This window comes from Falco biarmicus, chromosome 1 (assembly GCF_023638135.1).
Source record: "Falco biarmicus isolate bFalBia1 chromosome 1, bFalBia1.pri, whole genome shotgun sequence".
Classification (NCBI taxonomy): Eukaryota; Metazoa; Chordata; class Aves; order Falconiformes; family Falconidae; genus Falco; species Falco biarmicus.
The window spans coordinates 53,081,722-53,102,527 of record NC_079288.1 but is presented as its reverse complement, the minus strand read 5'-3'; the positions used below and the strand labels follow the sequence as shown (position 1 = coordinate 53,102,527).

The following is a 20,806-nucleotide window of genomic DNA, read 5'->3' as shown; positions in this document are numbered from 1 at the left end:
CAAACTCTGAAACACTAGTCCTTGGTTTGGTGTGTGGTCCTACACAAATACCTCCAGCCGTATCATTGTATCTGAACACTGTGATGCACCCAAGTATAACAGTAGGATGCTACTGGGTTTCCTGGTCATGCGAAGAAAAGTGGTTTCCGTAGATACACTAGTATGCTTTCCTTAAACCACGACAAAGATATGCAGTAATCATAAAACATACGTTCAATGCATTTTAGGTACTCTGTGAGACAACGTGGATAACAGTAACTAAAAGGCAGAATCTTGCCCTAGCCTGCACTGTAGAAAGCCTCTTTTTCCCCCCTTTGGCTCAGCAATTTGGAAAGCAAACTTCAGAAAGAGCTCTTCAACTACACTAATATCTGTAGTTTAATTTTTCTAGATTTGCCACCTGCGAATACTAAGGACTGCTGAAGTTTGTACCGCTTTTCTTTAAACCATGTTTCTCACATTCCTTAAACTACCCAGGAAAAATCCTTTCTTGATGGACTGATTTATTTATTTAAATATCTGGATTTGGGTGAGTTTTCTAGACCTGAAGATAAAGGATTCTCTTTATATATATATATCTATCTTCCGGTATCTGCAAGTCCAGTGCAACTTAGAGCTGCCAGAGTTTGCTTTCAGAATGGAAACAAAGGTAATGGAAGGTGTCTTGCAATTGGAGAAAACATTGTTACAGAAGGAATTAGGAACTAGAAAATGCTGGAGCACAAAATTCAAAGACTGGAGAATGGTGGAAGTCTTGCAATTACTGTTACTGCTGTAACAGCATGAGGCTTTCTCAAAACAAATCTGATCCTCTTTTTACAGTATGCTCTGGGTACATTACTTCCAGGCAAAGGAAGGTCACAATAGCTTTGAAATTGATGCTGAAAATGCGTTAAATACACATTCTGCTCCTCCTAAACTAACTATTACATGCCCCTTTTCTAGTTCAGTCAATGCTCACACTCACCTTCTCCCTGATCTTCTCCCATGCAACCACTGTCTTGCCAACTGTCATGATGTCACCAGTGTTGTAAAGACTTTTTTCTTAAGCTGCCAACACTTGGACTCCTGTGGCGCATTTATGCAAATCAGAGATCTGATTGATTTTGTGGGGTTAGCAGGACTAAAATGAGAACAAAGCCTGTGTAAGAGTACCAGGCTTCTCACCCAGTACTTTGAGAACAGGGCACAGTGCCACCACTGCTGGTATGTTATCTAGATGCACACAGTATGGGTAATTCAAAAGACTTTGCCATATTTTCTGAAGTACTGATGATACAAGCAATTTGTAATTGCAAACATTTCCAACAGTTTCTGATTTTACAATGGAGTTTTATATCACTATTGAAATGCTGCTCCTCCTCTTCTCCCTTAACTTTTTATATTTTAAATCCTAGTTGAAAATTATTTTTTTTTCCTCAGTATTAGTAATATCATTTTTCATCAAAATCCAAATTATTGGAAAAGAAGAAAGCAAACCTGGAATGAAAAGGAAGGGCAGTGAAGAAGTGCAATCCTGTAAAGGTTTAATTTGAAACTGAACATGTACGGGTTAGTAAACAGCGCAAGGAAAGTTGAGAAATTTGAAGAAATAAGTGACACAATGTGAAAGGAAGTTTAGCAGTCCATGAAATCATGAATTTAAACAGGTTTCTATAGCAATCAGAGAAACGGGAAAGGACAATCTTATTACATTCATGTAGTCCCAAAGGCCAAAGCAGATGTATCCATCAGGCTGTAATTCCTGACCGTAAAACTTTACTTGAATAAAATCCTGCATGTGACCTTCATACATATTGCTGCCCTACAAACCTCTGTTACTCTACAGCTGAATCCCATTTAGTTATGACTCACTGACTTATTTACTTCACTGATCACAATAAGCTTTCAAAAGACATTACGAAGGCTTGAGCCGGTGTCTATAAGCATACTCTGGTGACTAACCTGAATGACAAAAAGTTTGGCTGAAAAAAATAAAACACACATTTATGTGATTGCAGTAGGAAAACTTGTCAAACAAAGTGGATTTCAAACAGTATCAGTCAAATTATTTGTCATGTGTTATTGATAGCTTATAGAAGAATACATTGGATTACAAATAGAGATATTATTTGGATAGGTAAAACATGATATAGTCAAAAAAGGAGATAGGAGAAAGGAGCAGAATAAAAAAATATCAGCACCAAATAAAAAGAAAATATTTGCCAGGAGGTTTAAAATACTGACAATGGATTTCCAAGGACCCTAAACACCTTTGGATGTTGGTGCTGCCAAGCTCCAAAGATGCTCCAGAGGCTCCTAATGCCTCCTTGCACTGCAAACACCTGCAGAGTTTGCTCCCTAACTCTTGGCATGCAAGTGGAAATGGCAGCACGGAGGCTGTAGGAACTGTGCTGCCCAAGGATACAAATCAACACAAGCAAAAGTATTAACTGTGGTTCAAGTTATCAAAGCTCCCCCTGCCCTCCACATGCCTTAGGATTGGAATCCTAGCAGACAGCAATAGCTGCATCAATGGAAAACACCTTCCCTCAAATCTAATTTATTCAGTATTTCAAGAATACAACTTGCAGAAAATGTTTAGCGAATCATTAGCAGAAGACTGAAACAGGTATTTAGTAATCCCTCTACCAAGGTAACTCATAAGAGAATCATACAAAAATGCACAGGCTATTGTAAATTTCACATTAGCCATTCAGGAACCATATGATCATATTATTAATGAGAAATTAAGGATTGGAGAAAATAGCAGGCTTTGAACCACAAAATTTATGTTCTAATTATGAGTGTATTGACGTAAGTACAAGAACAATGAAAGTAAGAGAAAGAAAAGAAAATATATTCTGACAAGCAAGAAAGAGGTGATATATTTATCTTGACCAAATTTCCCAGTGAAAGAAAAAAAAAACCCTGCACATTAAAAAGAACTATAGAAACATGACTTTTCAAAAATAATTACAGTTTATGTATGTTGTAGAACTAAAAACCTTTTGAAGGCCTATCCCACCCCTATTTAAATACTGCTGCAAACTGAAGTCTCACAGGAAAGGAAGTAAACTTTATGCTAATACATATTATTATTGCCACTAGTATGGATCTGGCACCATAATTCCTTACTTCATAATGTTAAAATACCTACTTGCCACCATGTAAAAACTGATTATCCTTACTTTCCTCATTGTCTATACAGAAACATAAATTCCGGCTTTCCCTTTGTAGCACCCGACACGGGCACAGCATAAAAAAGGCAGCCACAATATTCTTCCTCTCTCGATCACAGAAGCATGTAAATATTTTGAGACCTCACATAAAAGTATTATGAATATAGTGAAGTATATTGTACTGAAGAAAGAAAGGAAGAGAAGAAGGAATGTGCCATGTTGGACATTTCCACAGGTGCGCGTCCCTGTGACAACTCAGCGACTGGCTGCAGCTGCCGCAAGGGCCGGGATGCACCATCTACGTGTTCCAGTCACCCTTCCCAGCCACTCTCCTCCTCTGCAAACTGTCCCCTGTTCCTGACAGGCTGGAGCTACACACACTTGGCCACACACCTCGCTGGTCTTCACCCCAACCTACCAACCAGGCTTGCCCTAGCCTTGCCTCCCCCCTTCACAGGGCAACCTCAGCCTCATCCCTTATGATGGGTGTCCATGCCACCCCAGGAGGCTGATTTACAAACATGCAGAGTAAATCGCGTGCATCATGCTCCCTGTTGGCCCTCTCTGACAGAGCATACACGGAAAGAGATAAAAATTTCCCTAAATTTAAAAAACTCAATTTCACCTCCTATTTCCATGCACTAGAACATGCCTATAAATTGTTCCTGAGGGCACTTCCAGTGATATTATGGGGCATGTCATTCACAGCTTTTCTAGGATAAAACCACTCAGCTTTGCCATAGTCTCATCACTCCAATCAGAACTGTTAATGAGATGCCCTAAGGTACAAATGGAAGACATTTCAGGACACTGTAATAATTTATAAAAACAGATTCATAGGGAAGAACAGCAAGTACCTCATAGCAGCCAATCATCTTACATTAATTATCTTTACATCCCAAAAATCATTATTAAGCATCCAAGTGTTCTTGTTTACTTTGTTTGGGAGTTACTTCCTAATTTGGCTAATAAAATGAAATAAAAGGTAGAAATTATACATATTGTCCATTATGTGAACCATTACGGAAAAAAATCTGTAAATATCTCTTCTGCACTAATGTCTTGTTTTATCAGACCTTTGCTCATGTCTCCTTAGTTTCTGAAATTCAAAACCCAATGCAAGTTTTTTAAGAACCTTCTCTATGCAGTAAAAGGGGCATATTTTAAAGAAATGTACAACAACTTCTGTTATTACTGTGGCTTTAATGCTTGAAGTTAACATTTTACTGGACATTAAAAGCTCTTTCTTTAAAGGCTGTTCTGAAGTTTAGACAAGATAAAAAAAGTCAAATCCATAAAAACCCACAGATATTCTGAACTAAACCAAAGCAAACTTTAAGCAGTTTATATATAATATTAATAACTTAATAACATAATACAATAAACCCCTAAATTTTGCACATTAAGCTCTACCTAATAAGAGAGGCCATGGTACCCCAGACTCATATTAGTGTTACGCTTCCAAGAAAACAGTCACACTGGCATGGAAACAGCAAGTTTGGGCATACTGAATGCCATACACATTTAAAAATATAAGATTTAGTCTCCTTCTAGTATTTCTTTTACAAATGGAATACAGATATGGCCTAAGTGTTTAGATTAAGTGTTTCTGGCATTTAGTATAGTATATTTTGGCTAAATGTTTTTCCAAAGGATAAACTATGAAATATGGGGCAACACTTAACAGAGATTGCTTTCCCTGCTACAAATGCTTGTAAGAAATCCAGTTAAAGAACAGGGGACAAGTGATATAAAGATGTGGAGGAAAGGAGAAAAGGAGGAAACTGGTGAAAAATAAATGAAATACTATGGTGCAGCTTATGCCTATATTCAGTTAAAACAAAAGAAAAAATATTAACTGTGGTAAAATAGTTCAACAAGCAAAAAATTCACAGATAAATGCACACAAAAGATGCAACCTTTATTCTTCAACCCAAATTATGACAAACAAACCACATAAAAGATAGTGAATATGAGGCTTGGCTAGCTATGCAGCTGTATTTCACCATGCATTTACAAGAAACAATTTTTACTGGCAAATGCTTTCTTGAATTCATCAATAGCATGACAGACCTTTTCCCCCCTAACATATGGAAATAAAATTTACATCCAATCTACTCCATTTACATTTAAAATATTGACGCGACCAAGATATTTTCAAAAATGACAAATGTAACTTCTGCAAAAATAAGTAATAGAATATTGAACTATGAGATCATTAACTTCTTTGGAATGTTTACTTCAGACACCCCTACTTTAAGTAAGAAATAAGTTGCTTAAAACATCATTCTGAGAAATAATTTCCAACTGATCTAACACAACGAAAAAGGAAATTAATTATTAAGTTTTGGTGTTAATGTTAATCATGGAGCATCAGCAAACATTATCCATCTGCGACAAAATGGAAGAAAACTTAAATACTAGCCATGTGGAAAGTATCTAAAAAAGATTGACCTCACCCATTTTTCCCCTCTGGATTCTAAAAGTATCTGTCAGCTTCCATTTTTATGTTTGCCTTTTCAGACTGAAACAGATTTAATTGATTCTGATTGGAATACTCTCAAATCACTTCTTTTTCTGCCCCACCTTATCAAGCCCAAATTGTAACACTTCTCATTACACAGGTCTATGCATTTATAAAAACTAACAAAACAAACCAAAAAATACTAAATTCTCAAAAAAATATATTTTTTATAAATATAAAATTGTCATATAAGCATTAAAGAGCTTTTTATTAACATTGCCTTGTCAATAGTCCATTGAAGCCAAACAGGTGTTGACCTTTGAAATCACAAACATCAGAGCAACTGTTTGCACATTTGCTGTTTAAATCTCAGGTTCTACCTCAAGTGTCAATACAGAACAAATAAGAATACAGAAAGTCACGAAAATTTTGTTTTCTTGTTAAGAAAAGTTTAATACTATACCTACAATAAATGTCTTTATGTGTCTCAGACAGAAGTTAGTATGACAGAACAGCAAAGAAACAACAAATCCTTAGAAAACAGATTTGAGTCCCTATGCATAAAGACTCCATGGAGCTGTCTTGCCAGACAACTGCTCAGTCACACCAGCGATTTGCTAATCCAGCTCAGAGGGATTTCAAATATTGAGTCCTGTTATCATCCTACTGCTATCACAGCAGCCCAAAGCAACATCCTCATCTCTTGTCCAATAATTGGGGAATAACAAAGGACAGACTGAGTACAAAATCATATTGGACACAGGTGGCTTTCCAAGTCATCAGGTTATCTCTAATCCCTCCTATGAAAGAGGTAGCTTCTTCAGTGTATGTGCTGAAAAGATTTTCCACACAACAACCTATGTTTTCCAATTAAGTGCTATTAGTTGCACAAAATTAAACCAAGAAGTAGTATTAAATAGTCATAAAGTAAGGACTATCACTTTGACAATAACTTCAAAACAGCCTACAAAAGAAGTAAGATGTACACAAATTGTCTGACTTTACCATTCTTCAAGAGCCTTTATTTACAAAATAGATAAAAGCTAAGTTTATAGCTTTGAAGTCACTAGACCGACACAAACCATAGCGGCTAAATCCAAAATATTTGCAATAAATGCAATATTTGATATTCTATGTAAAAAAAAAAACCCAATAAAAATTACAAACTTATAAATCCAGGAAGCTATCAGTGTAGTACTTTGCATGTCTCTGCAGAAACAACAGCAAGAAATCTGTTTACATGTCCTACCTTCTTGAACCGCCTGAAATGGATTGTTGCCATCCACAAATGTCACTGAACATGTGATTTTCTCCGTTTGTAAGATTTCATCATTCTGGTTGAGATCAGCAACTGCCATTCGAAAAACTTCCTCATCTTTTTTGGCCGACTCATCAAAAATTGCCCCTGGAGGGAAAAAGAAAAAACAATACCAAAAATTACATTGCACCTTTCACCTGCAGTATCCCAAGCATTTATCATAAGCACTTAAGCATTTTACACGATAACATCATCCCTTTGCTCACTCCTGAAGAGCAGTTATCTCAACACAGAGCCCAGAAGCTACTTTAAAATATACAGGATTTCTGCATTTTGACATAATTTAAGGCATAAATTGAGGAGAAGCATTGATTCCAGCTAGAAATATTGGGGAAATCTAGTTAAAGCGCAAAACAAATAATCTGTATAGGAACAAGGCCAAGAAATGAGTACTAATTACCTTTCCAAAAGTGCCATTTAGTACACTGAATGACTGCAACAGGCTAGGATATACATTTAACATCGTGTCTATTGACAATTTAGAAATATAAAATTCAAATGAGGGGAGGTTAAGCCTAAAATGGTATCAGCACTGGGAAAATGAGTAAGAATTGACAACCATGATCAATAGACTGTTCAGCAGCTGATATAAACTATTTCAAGTCTAATTCCTATTAGATTTGTAAAACAACCACTCCAGCTAACTGCCTGACTCTTGAAATCAGTAAATTAACTTTAAGCAGTTAATTAAAATATTTTCTGCCTTTATAAATCTGACAGAAAGTGACTGTTTTGCCTTTTTCCCCAAAACATGTAACCAGTGTGTTGCAAACAAGAAACCATTAAACTCAAGAGGTGGTAGAGTGAGGATGGCCAACCCTCACCCAGCCAATTTTTCAGCTGTATTGCAAAAGAACTCCAAGGCTAATCCAGAGGGTTTAGGGTTTGGTTTCTTTCTTTTTTTTCTTTCTTTAAACCATAGGGGTTTTAACATCACTCATTTCCTATTAATTTACATTTGCTTCTTGTATGAACCATTTATGCAGAGATGGCACAAATTACATTGTTATAGTCCTATGAAGAATGTTATATTGTTTAAAACCCTCAAATCAGAGCTTTTAGATTTTCAAGCACCTTTAAAGCTTTTCTTTCCAGGCAGTACATTAAAGAGACAGACAGGATGCTTCAAAACAAGGCTTTGAAAACTGTATTTAAAAATTATGAAATTTCTTCAGTTTTCAGGTTTGTATTTGTGAGTGTCTGTTGTCAATAAAAAACTTAACTAAGGCAGCATATGTGGTTATGCAGCCAAAGAGAACAGAAAATGCTTATCACTACTGATTTCAGTTAAATACCTGCAATTGATGCTGAAAGAACTGAAAAAGGAAATGGCTACTTTAAGAGAAATAAACCTCATATGCAATGTTTATCACCTTTTTCCCACTGACCTCCAACATTCATCTCCGTGCCAGCACCACTCATCCTATATGAGCGTCATCTCTTCCTACAATCTGACCGCTTTGACTCCAGCATTTTCCCTCCTGAAGCTGCTGCCATCTGGAACAGCTGTTCTTTACCTCTCCACCTCATTCACCTGTCATCTCTGTGCAAATCTCAGCTGAAAACATTAATTTTCTCCCTTGCCTCCCTTTCTATTTCCCTTGTTTTATTTAGCTCCATAAAGTAAAACTAAACATGGCTGAGAACACACTTGGTATGGAAGGTGCTGCAAACTGTGTCTTCTCCACAAAGACGAGTATTTGTGTACCCAGGTAACCTTTAAGGGTACAAAGATTTTGTCCAACAATATGCCTTAAAACAATTTGGTTTTAACCTCATGGACCATTCAAAGCAAACTGACAAATGCTTCACTGTGGGACACCCCTGTGCAGTGATGACATAGCTCAGCAAACATCTGAAGGAACAATTCTAAATGGCTACTAAGTCACAAGGTTAAGATTAAGGAGAGAAAAAAAAAAAAAAAAAAATCAAAAAAACAAACAAACTTGGAAAATAATGATAGTAATTAGTTGAATTCTATCCCTGTAGAGTGATTCTGTAACAAATGCCACACTGGAAGGAAGGGAACACGCACAGGTTTACACATACACAGGGCAGCTGTTGACTGTGTTGCAAAACAGCATGGCAAAACAAAGACCTTCCAGCCAACACTGCAGAGTACAGCTTCTTATTCTAAAGAAGGGAAATGTCAGCTTAAGCCTGGCGTTGTCCCCAGAATAATCCAGGTCATTTATTGAGTAGAGGATTTGGCATATGCCACCATAAAAATCCCCTTGAGCTCCACAGCCCTTCCACCAGGCAGCGGAGAATTGCTCCCAAGACAGTGCATTTGTCAGTCCAGCATTAAGTTACTCAACAGATGCTCCTTCTTGAGAATCTTTCTTATTCCTATCACACACATATATCCCCAATAAACTCCAATGCTTTTTTGCCCATTTCCCAGCCTGACACAAATCCTGCATCTGATGGCATCTAAAGGTATAAGGAAGCAGATTAGATGAAACTTCATGCAGCTGTCACAAACTACACTCTCTCACTCTAGTATAATTGCTCCAGTTTTGCTCTGACCGCTGCTTATTTCATTCATGCCTCCATGTATCAGATGCAAACTTCAAAATTTCTCCTCTAACCACCGCTACATCTGGCATTTCAAACAAACTACCTCACAGAAACAAGACATTATCCTTGCTCTAGCGCAGGAGTATCTCCATCAGTAAAACAAATACATATGCAGGTGAATTGCAAAGAAGTTGTAATCATAGTTCCCGCCTGAGCATCCTAGCAGAATTAGATTGTCTTCCTTCAGAAACTAAGGCCTTATTCATTAGAGTATCTAACTTAGCTACACAAAAAGCCTTTAAAGATATAATAAAGATGACACTGCTCCTTTCAGGACATGGCGGTACAAGCAGCACGTGCATTATTACACTCCAAATAGTGATAAGAGAAATTTTATTTCATAACTGATTCTCAAAGCTTAATCTCACTTGTTAAATAAATTGGAAAACATAAAAAAACCAAAACAAACCACTTTCACCTCCCCCCCCAAAAAAAACCACCAAACCCCCCCCCCCCACAAAAAAACCACACACACCCCCGCCAAAACAAAACCCAAAATACAAAATCCCTGAATAATTTTGAAATTGTTACTATTCTCATATATACATTTTTAGGTCCCTGTGTTTTATTTCAGCTATGTTCCATGTGTCTATATAGATCTCTACATTACACAGGTTGGGGGGGTACTGTTTTTGTTTGTTTTCTAAAAGAATAGTAATTTCTATGAAAAGATAAAATATATTGTTTGGATTGTACTAATCATGCTGGAATATTTTCCTTTTCCTGTGGTTTAAGGAATCATCCTCTTATTGACAGCACTGAATTTTCTGACGTGAAACAGGTCTATCTAAATTTTTACAGCTAGCTCAAAACGTAGCCTTTAGCTACGAATACTTTTAGTATAAGGTATGATTTTCTTGAAGTCACACTGAAGTTTTGATGCTTCTTTCAAATAGTCTTTTAACCAAGTCAAACAAACAATCCAAATAAATGGTATCACACTTTAAAATTACTTCCATAGTGTGAGCTACATACGCTCTCATTTCTTCATGTACAGCTGCAAAATGAGAACCGGAATGATCACAAATTTATTTGGAGTACGTGCCCAAAATGAACCCTTTCAACTGTAAGAAAATTTGTTAAAGAAAGTAATGAACAGCTGAGGAGAAAAAGCAATTTATTCCTACAGATAGTGTGAGACATCCACTCTCTAGAAAATGATGCAACAAAAAAAAACTATTTACGAAGCAAAAAAGTCTTCAAAATTGTAAAAAAGTAGATGCTGTTCATTTCTTTTCAACCCCCACTGCTCACCTCAGCTAAAACAGGCATCACACTAAACATGTCATTACTAACTATGCTCAAGGAGTATTCCCATGATCACATCAGGAGCCGACATGCTGACACAGCAACTACTTTGCACCGGTTTCCCCTCCTGCTTTATTAGCATGTCATTATTTTCAGCTTTATTTCAGAATCTGGATGAGGAAAGCACAAATGTAATTCTCTATTGGCTTTTTAAAAAACCCTCAGCACATCACTAGTGTCCTGTAGCTTAGCAGAGAATTCTTTGTGTTTAACTATCTCATTCACCTCGATCATGTCACCAGGAATCTGTCAATTTAAATGTACCTAGACTAAATCATACAAATGCTCAACAAACTCACCAAGTAGTAATGACATCATTAGAAACGCTTTTCAAAGATCACTTGTTCTACTGACCCATACATTTAAAAATATAATCTAAATTAGATATTATCAGCTATTTCTATTATTATCTCAACTTAGTCATCAATGACCAAGATGAAGGGGTGGAGTGTATCCTCAGAAATTTTGCTGAAAACACAAAACCAGAAGGAGCAGCTGATACACCAGAAGTCTGATGCGGCCACTCAGCAAGAGCTGGACAGGCTGGAGAGCTGGGTCGAGGGTAACCTCGTGAAGTTCAGCAAAGGCAAGTGTAGGGTCCTGCACCTGGGGAGGAACAACCCCATGCACCAGTACAGGCTGGGGCTGACCTGTTGGAAAGCAGCTCTGCAGAGAAGGACCTGGGAATCCTGGTGGATAGCAACTTGCCCGTGAGCCAGCAGTGTGCCCTGGTGGCCAAGAAGGCCAGCGGCATCCTGGGGTGCATCAGGAGGAGTGTGACCAGCAGTTCGAGGGAGGTTGTCCTCCCCCTCTACTCTGCCCTGGTGAGGCCACACCTGGGGTGCTGGGTCCAGCTATGGGCTCCCCATGTCAAGAGACAGGGAACTACCAGAGAGGTTCCAGCAGAGGGCTGTGGAGATGATCAGGGGACTGAAGCATCTCTGTTTTGAGGAAGGGCTGAGAGAGCCAGGCCTGTGTAGCCTGGAGAAGACTGAATGGGGATCTTATCAATGCGTACAAGTATCTAAGGACAAGTGTCAAGAGGATGGGGCCAGGCTTTTTTCAGTGGTGCCCAGTGGCAGGACAAGGGGCGACAGCACCAACTGAAACACAGGAAGTTCCTTCTGAATAGGAGGAAAAACTTCTTTACTTTGAGGGTAACAGAGCACTTGTACAGGCTGCCCAGAGAGGCTGTGGAGTCTCCTCTGGAGATATCCAAAACCCACCAGGACAGAAGACTGCAACCTGCTCCAGGAGAACCTGTGTTAGCAGTGGGGTGGTCCAGAGGTACTTTCCAATCCTGAACATTTTGTGATTACGCAATTTCTATAATAACTTGCACAGTTTAGTAGAATCAGCCCAGAAAACATAAAAATGGGAGAGAAATGCATCGTGACTGCAAGGATGAAGTATGAAGAGAATTAAAGCAATGCTCATCTTTCTATTGACTAAGAAAAGACAAAGTACACTGCTTGCAGTGTTTTCAAGTATTATGATTTTATTATCTATGAAAGTATGGCATTTCTGGACCTCAATGTCCCATATTAGTCTCAGGAAATTAGGCATTTCATTTCAAAGAGGAGGGGGAGTACATGGATTAAATGCCATTGTGAATTGAGGTCACAGTTCAATTTCAGCACATAGGCTTGATTTTTACTCTATAACATTACATACATACACCTCACCAATAGAATCAATATACAGTTTGCCCAATAATTTTCCAGTTCACAAGTCCAGTAATGTTTGGAGAGAAAAGGAAGAAAATGAGGAAATGTAAAACACAGTAACTTTCTGAGTGACTATATGATCTTCTCAGCAGATGCTGATTTGACAAAAATTCTTTGCCCCAGCCTGTTCCAGTGTCTGAACCCAATTCCACTGTATTATCTACTGCTGCTATCTCATTATTATTCTGAATAAGAAGCTTTACCCTGCTGCTGGGAAAAGGGTGACCATTCGCTTAACACTCAGAACTGGAAGCTAGGGGGTTTAAGTCCTCATGGCAAACCTCATCAGAGATTTCCTTCAGGGCTATGAGCATATTGCCACAGATGTAGCTCCCCAATATGAAATCAGGTTAGGAGACATTAATGTCAGGGGGTTTAAATCAATAAGACGGGTATTTGAGATCCTGAGATACATTGTAGAATAAAAGACCATGTTATTTGTAGTCTATATGAGTGTCTGTTTGGAAAAAAATGTATAGAATCAATTCATTTTAACTATAATGGCAAATGGCTGGCTATACAACATACTATCATGTCTGACTGAATGTATACATACAGCTTTAGAAGGCCAACTATGTCATAATGGAATTATTATCAACAAGAACAAGAGGGACTTGATGTGTTTGAGAGTCTAGCTGCACTCATGTAGGAATTTAGAAGGTCACATACAGAGACCTTCCCTTGTGCACACAGCTGCCATTATCATGGAATTCAGTATGCACTACATACAGCTGGACCCTAAATCTCACTTGTGACACATTTAGAGCATCTGTTAAGTTTTCCAACTGACTGATAGGCAGTTGAATATATGTAATCACATCTTGATTTTTATCAGCAAAGGGAAAACATCAGCATGCTTTGCCTTTTTCTAAAGTTGACTAAGTTTTAGAAACCCTTTAGAAAGGGCACAGTAAGTTTGGTTTTGTCACTGCTGCACAAAGGGAGCGGAAATCTTCCATCTCCTCTGTATCAGGAGGGAGTTTCTAGCAGATGTGTCCTCAGCTACCTCACAATCACACAGCAGATGGCAGGCACAGCACAGGGCTTGGGGGTCGAGCCCCCGACCCGAGGACCATGGCCAACTCATGGGGGGTCAGCGGGGGGACTCTATCTCGGGGCAGAGTCAGTCCCTTGCATCTGAAGTCACAAGCCTCAGGCATTTCGTCCCCAGAGGCTCCCTACTCTGCATCACAGGGATGTTGGCCCCAGAGTGCATCTAGGCCAAGCTGAATTTTTTGAAAACACTACTTGTTTGTTCATTTTAATTTTTTAAGACTTTTACAGCTCCCATGATGATGGTGAAAGTGACAGCAGGGTAGGATGAAGAGCACCTGTGCCAGTTCCTTCTGCAGAGAACATAATGTCCTCCTGCCCACCAAACTAAAGATAAGATTTCTCTTTCTACTTTATATACCTTGTATTTTCACAAGCACAGCTAAAGAAACTGAACAATACATCAGCACATATTTTTCACTATTTAACATCAGACGTAAAAGAAAGTTAAAATAATCACCTTAACAGAATATCTTTGCCAAAACTAAATCTACACATACATATGGAAGGTCCACATGTGACTTTAAGCAGCACAGGTGAGCCCAGAGAAACTTCACTGTGGTTTTGGGATTACCACTGATGCAAGACTGCTCAAGCAACAGAAGCATCAGGTTTACTGTCTCCACCCCCCACAATGGACTTTCGTAAAGGTCTGCTTCTGATATAGAAGGGTTGATGTTTTACCAGGCCACACCACATGCAATGCCATTTTCCCCAAGACCACTGAGAGTGGTTGACTATACATTACATATACCTGCATACAGGTTGCTGCTATCTCCAAAACACATTCTTTAAGCAACCACAATTGCATTCATTTTTAATCTAACGAGAAAAAAAAAATGTAGCAAGTATACAGTCCACACCTAATGAGAATACATGAAAAAAACCACCCACATTATTTTCCAGGGAAGCCATCCTACCTGAAAATCTTGCCATCTTCTTCTGCAATCTGGTGGACGTATACAAACAAATTGCACATTACAGGTATTAAGGAATTAGAGAAGCTACCCTTTTAGTTGGACAAAACAATTAAACCAAAGATTAAAGAGCTGGATTGGAGAATGAAAGTGTTTTCCTCCACGTTTCTCCATTCACACCCAATTTCAGCAAAAGTTATGTATACACAAGCCTAACTTTAGGCATATGAATCTCTCTCAAGTCACACCTTAAAATGAGACTCTGCTGAGCTTAATGCAGAGCTGCCAACTTTGTATGGCACCACTTACTCTAACCACTGCAGAAGGTACCTCTGCTCACTCTGCAAGCCACACTGTAAAAATACACAGCCCATTTCTGTTCCTTTTTTAAGTGATTAACCCTGTGTTCTCAGTGCAGCTATACATCTGGAACATCATACAGGCAACAGAGCAATTCCTTCCCTTTACTGCTTTCAGGTTTCTAACTTTAAATATTTGAAATGAAGTGGTGAATGAGGAATTTTACAGTTCTTTTCAGTATGGCAAAGAGGCAATATCTGTTTCAAATACAATGAAAGTAAGAAAAGTGTATTTATCATCTAAACACAGAGAAATCTCTCCATTCTTCTGCTTAAGCATGATTGATTTTGTCCCAATGTCCCAGTAAAACAACCAACATAGCTCTGCTTGTTTCTGACATCTAATATTTGTTTTAAATAACTTGACTACAGAAGGGTATTACACTTTATAATTTTTTTTTTATTATCCCCCCCCTCCCCGAGTAAACTACCCAGTTTTGGAAGTAGTTAGAGGGCTTAACAGGTTGTCAAACAAAATAAAGGCTCAGCTTTTTATAAGGTCTTCTGAACAGACGTACATACAGTGAAAGTCAATGCTTCAGTAGGAAGCATCCTCATAAACTCATGAACATAATCAAAGGCATCTTAAAAGGCAATTCTAGAAAATCTCCTAGTAAATAATAAAATCCCTTCTCAGTTGCTCTCTATTCACGTTAACTTAAGTGATATTTCAGTAGTGTAAAAACTACTTTATCAAAGGAATAACAATTGACATATGTCTTGCTTTTTTTATAGCCAACTGATTGCTCAGATTGCAGAACCACACAGATTTTGTTCCTGCAAATTGAAAAATACTGCATAAATACCTGTTGCGGCATTGGAGACTGCTATCTACTTCTGTAGATGCAGCAGGGCACAATGTTACCATCATATAAACAATACATTTTAAACGCAATGTACCTTTCACAGGGTAAAAATTAAGATATATTTTGTCAACAGTTCCACTATAAACTTGATGTGGTGATTAACTACAGAGATAATATCTTCACATTCATTATGCAACAAATGAGCTGATAATAATGAGAAGCTTTTCATGTTTTCTATCATATCCATAACTATCAAGTTGGGGTCTAGCTGTGAAAAGCATCTGGTTTGGTAGATATTATTGCCATGTTATTAATATCCCATACAGAAAGCTAGTGTGATGATCATAAATTTCCTGAATAGTATCTGCATTCTTGAACAAAATATTAAAAAGAAAACTTATTATCTACATTCAGAGCTTGCTATATGCTGTTTTAGAACCAGAGCGAACACTGATTCAGTATACTATTTCGTCATTTTTATTAGCCCATATTTGTGAATGCAAGAATACCTCACAAAGCTATGTCAACAAGGATGACTGCATCCTAAAAAAAACCTTTTGTTAAGCATTTGTCATGGCTTACTGTCTTCCTGTCATACTTGTTGCTCTACCTTAACATGCAATTCTACTTCGTAATTTTTTTTAAGTTAAACTAATGCTTTAATTAATCAAATGATACAGACTGGTAGGTAGAGATGGAAGGAAGACTGCTGCCAAGCCATTTCTTTATGACATGGAGCAGCTGCAGCACCTGACTCCACTAGCAGCTGAACTTTTTAGAGACCAAGATTACCAATATGCTAAAGTCCCACAAAACTATGCCTACATACACACACAGAGAGATGTAAAAGCGCAAGGATTCCAGTGTGAGATTTTCTGAAACACAGTTTTTTGCATTTTCTTTCCTATTTCACTCTAAAATTTACACAACCCTTTGCTGCACGTAGTTTAATCATTTCATGCAGTACAGCAGCCTGGCTTATAACACTGAAATACAAGTGTTGACACTAAAGATTGCCATTGGGAGGGTATTACAGGAACAGGTTATTTCTGGAGTACTACACTGTATATAGATTTAGCCTCCTATTCATTGTAAAATAAGACAGAGAGGCGCTGAGTCAGCATATCATAAAGTCACAGAATGGTTTGGGTAGTAAGGGACTTTTAAAGATCTTGTTCACACCCCCTGTATCATAGCAGGGACAGCTTCCACTAGATCCGGTTGCTCAAAACCCCATTCCAACCTGACCTTGAACACTTCCAGTGATGGGTCATACATACTTTCACTGGGTGTCACAGAGAAGTACAGACAGACACCTGTTAAATATATTGCTTTTAAAAATCTATCTGATACCACGTGTAGTGTTATGAATGCCATGGTCGAGAATTAAATAACAACAGGGAGGAAAGCAGCAGTGAAAAACTGGTTTATGTGCCTGACTAAAAGGCAAAGGCTGACTCTGAAATTAATCCTTGTCTTAAACAGCTTTTCTTTTCTCTAGAGTGGGTTTTTATTCTGCTGGAGGAGAGGCATTCAACAAACCTACACACAAACACAGTCTTTGAATGGTAATGGAAGAAACCAGACAAATTAGTCTCATAGCCATCTAGCCCGTTTTCTTGCCAAGGCAGGACTGCCCTGTAGAATGCAATTTACATTCCAGTTGAAAATTAACATGTAACCTCTTTCACTCTTATGTCACGAAGAGGGTAACAAATCTGGAAGCAATCAGTTTCCGACTTCAACACAAAAAATAGTTATAAAAATATAAAAATCCCCTAAGAAATAGCCACTTTCCAAAAAAAGTACTAATGGCCCTGTCTCTACTACCGTTTCTTATTTACTTCTCAACACTTTTGCTGAAGTAGTGTTACTGCCCTTAATTGTAAACTTTGTATCCTATCATTTTGGTAAAAGGACAATGCATGGTGCTCTAAAATTTGCTTTACAGATATTCAGGGCTATAGGCTCAAAGTGACTTCATGATGATGGATACTGAATACTTAAATTCCTTGCCACTTTTTATAGAAGATAATGCCGTATTATCTTTGTAGTTCTTACACATGTTAGAAACAATAATTTCTAATTTGACAACTCATAATTTACACAAGTGTATAAAAAAATAGACTCTCAGAATATAACTCCCAGTAAGCTGTGTTAAACTTTTTATTTCAAAAATTTCACCCAATAGATTCTGGTAATGATGCTTCTATTTCAGAAAGGGCAAAGGAACAACTGGAATATAAGGAAAGTTTAATGTCATTCTACATGAGACACACCAAATATGACCAAAAAGGCCCGCTTTAAATTCCTTCAGTTCTCTGATGCAATTTGACTTCATGCTTTGTTTTTAATAGCCCTTAAGTTCTTCAGCAATATAAAGCTCTGAAAATTGCAACACTGTCATATGAAATGACTGTGAATTTGCATTTCCCAAAGCCTCACTGCAGGTCAATTAAATGTAGTCAAGTTGTGCTAGTAGTTCACAGCATGCAATATATGTCTGTAAAAAAAACATTATTTTTTTTTAAATCAAGCCATAATTTCTGATTTTTAAGACAGAAACTATGTGAGGACTGAAGAACTATTTCTTCCATTGGTTTCTATTACCTTTTGTGCTTTTAGAAGGCAAAATTTAAAAGTAAGAGTGAGACAGCAGCTGAGCTATTTCCATAATTTGTGCATGTTTCAAACAAGTCTTTGAATCCAAATATTCCCTTCCTCTTTCCCACATTTGTAGAAGACTTCCTAAGATAGTGCTATGTACTAGGTTAATTACAAACGTGGGGCTGAGAACCTATTTCTCTACCATTTAAAGAAGTAACCACAGGAGAAATAAATGAAGCATAATGTCAGCCTCCAGCTTCAGGTCCACAGTTGCTATAATCTCAAATCACCCCAAGTTCACAAATATTTTTTAGAAACTAACCTGGCCTTTGACTGTTTTAATGAAACCTAGAATCATACATTTGGTTTATTTCCTGTCAAGGACCACTTACAAAAAAGCCCTATGCAAGTGAATAATTATATTCCCATTTTAGAGATTAAGTAATATTAAGCAGATGTGCAGTGACTTCTCAGACACTAATTAGTTGCCTGCCAAAATTAGAAGAATCTAATAAAAACCTGATTACTCAAAGTACCTGTCTTTATCACTTAACACATATAATCTTGGAACAATGATATTAAAATAATAGTAAGTATGTTATTATTATAGATCCTAGTTTTCCTGCAAATTTAATAGGAAACCAGGCTTGGGTTTTTTTGTTTGGAGAGCTTTAAGGCGGGAGGTTGTGGGTTTTGGTTTGTTTTCTTGGTTGCTTGATTGTCATGGTTCTTTTTTTAAGTGAAGTGGCTGCAAACTGAAGGTGACAAAAATCTTGTGTGTGATGTCTTGAAGATCATTTTAAATTGAATAGACTTGATATTTAGTAACTTAGGTAAATATTTTTTTTAATTTTAACACCTTATTGAAATCAGAAAGAAAAATGCAAGCTTGAAAGTAGCTAAAGAAATTAAGAGTTAATGTTACACTGGAAAACCAAGACAAATATTGTGTCATTAACCATATTCAAATTTAAACATGCAATGTAGAGACTGGAAAATGAATTTTAAAAATTCCAGAAGTTATACTTGTGGAGGGATAAAAACTCTTTATATTATTTCAGGATCTCTACTGATCAAGTTTGTGAGGAGCCAACCAAAGTGAGAAAGAAGCACTTTGCAGCAGCCAGTTGTAGCCAGCAGATCATTTTGAGAAAATGTTCTTATTAATGTACAAAAGCGAAAAAAAGAACAAGCAAAACCCCCACTATCATGAAATATAGATTTTTTTTTTTTTTTTAACAAAATACTAATAGAAACTAAAATAGTTCCTGTTACCAACATCCTGGGAACAGATCGAGGTTTTGTTTCCTTTGAGTCAGCAGCACAGTAACTATAAACAATATGCATTTTATTTTCTGTCATTCGATAAGTACCCAAGTGATGAATGAACAGGAAAACCCATGTGAGAAGCGTAACTTTCATAGTATCCTTCTTGTAGTCACTACTAGCAACTGTCCCAGTTCACTAGCTTAAGAAAAGACATTGCTTATAAACTACCAATGCAACTTTGACAAAACAGCCCTAGTAATCATGTATATAATAAATATGAATGCTATAGAAAATCAGGAAATTATTTTACGAAGCAGAAGGATACATGTTTCATTCAACTCTAGAATCCAAATTCTGGCCTCCTTTGTACTTAAATACTTCAGTGGATACACTTAGCTCCACTTTCCAGTTACTTCTGCCTTAATCAAATCCTTTTATGGTTTGGGAAAAGGTGAGCAAACTTAGCTGTCACTGATTTTGCCTGCAGGCCTGTCACATGACTAGACATAAAGCTTTAAAATTTGTCTACAGGTTTTGAATCTTATTATTACTGCATCATTTTAATTAATTATTACTGTATTATTACCAGTTAATGCAGAATACCTTGAGTATATTGTGGCACATTTTATTTGGGAGAATGTTGAATGAATTTCTACCTAATATGAATGCTTCTTGCACCCGTTACTCCTAGTACTTGATTTCCTTTTCAGAGGTTAGTAAAAATCCTGCAAATTTAAGCACCGCAAGAGGGATTCCCTAGAAGAGTGTTGCAAACACAACTGATTCCTTAGATTTGGGGTTTTTTTTAATATATTTCTCTTGTTGGCTTGTTTCCAAGCAAAAAGAGGATATCTAAATATTCCATATTTCATAGTAACAGAAAAGGCATTTCTAAGAATTAGATTGCAGCTGCAAGCATGGCTTCAAATTCCTCATTTTTAAAGGCGGGTACTCCTTTAGTGAAGTCATGATCTTCCATGCTAGATCATCAGTGTACAATCATCTCCTGTCTGTAACTAAGTTAAATTTATTGTAAAATAAAATTTCTGAAGACTATGAAAACTATACTGCCCAGGATTAGAGCTATGTACACACTGCATAACAACAGAGTACGTATACTAAACCGGCCCTTAATGAACAGGAATATTTAGTGACAAAATGGTACTACAAGTGCGTATTCACATCCAGATCTCTTCCATATCCTGCATTGCAGATACAATGTAATGTGAGTTTATAG

The 20,806-nt window shown here is 37.3% G+C and overlaps 1 protein-coding gene across 1 annotated transcript in view; it reads right to left on the bottom strand.

Moving 5' to 3' along the window:
* GRID2 (glutamate ionotropic receptor delta type subunit 2) overlaps window positions 1-20,806 on the bottom strand; it is a 730,780-nt gene that overhangs the window by 576,784 nt on the left and 133,190 nt on the right. The window contains exon 2 of the mRNA XM_056362644.1: window positions 6,875-7,030. Coding sequence (XP_056218619.1) covers window positions 6,875-7,030 — 156 coding nt within the window. The remainder of the gene's footprint in view (window positions 1-6,874; window positions 7,031-20,806) is intronic.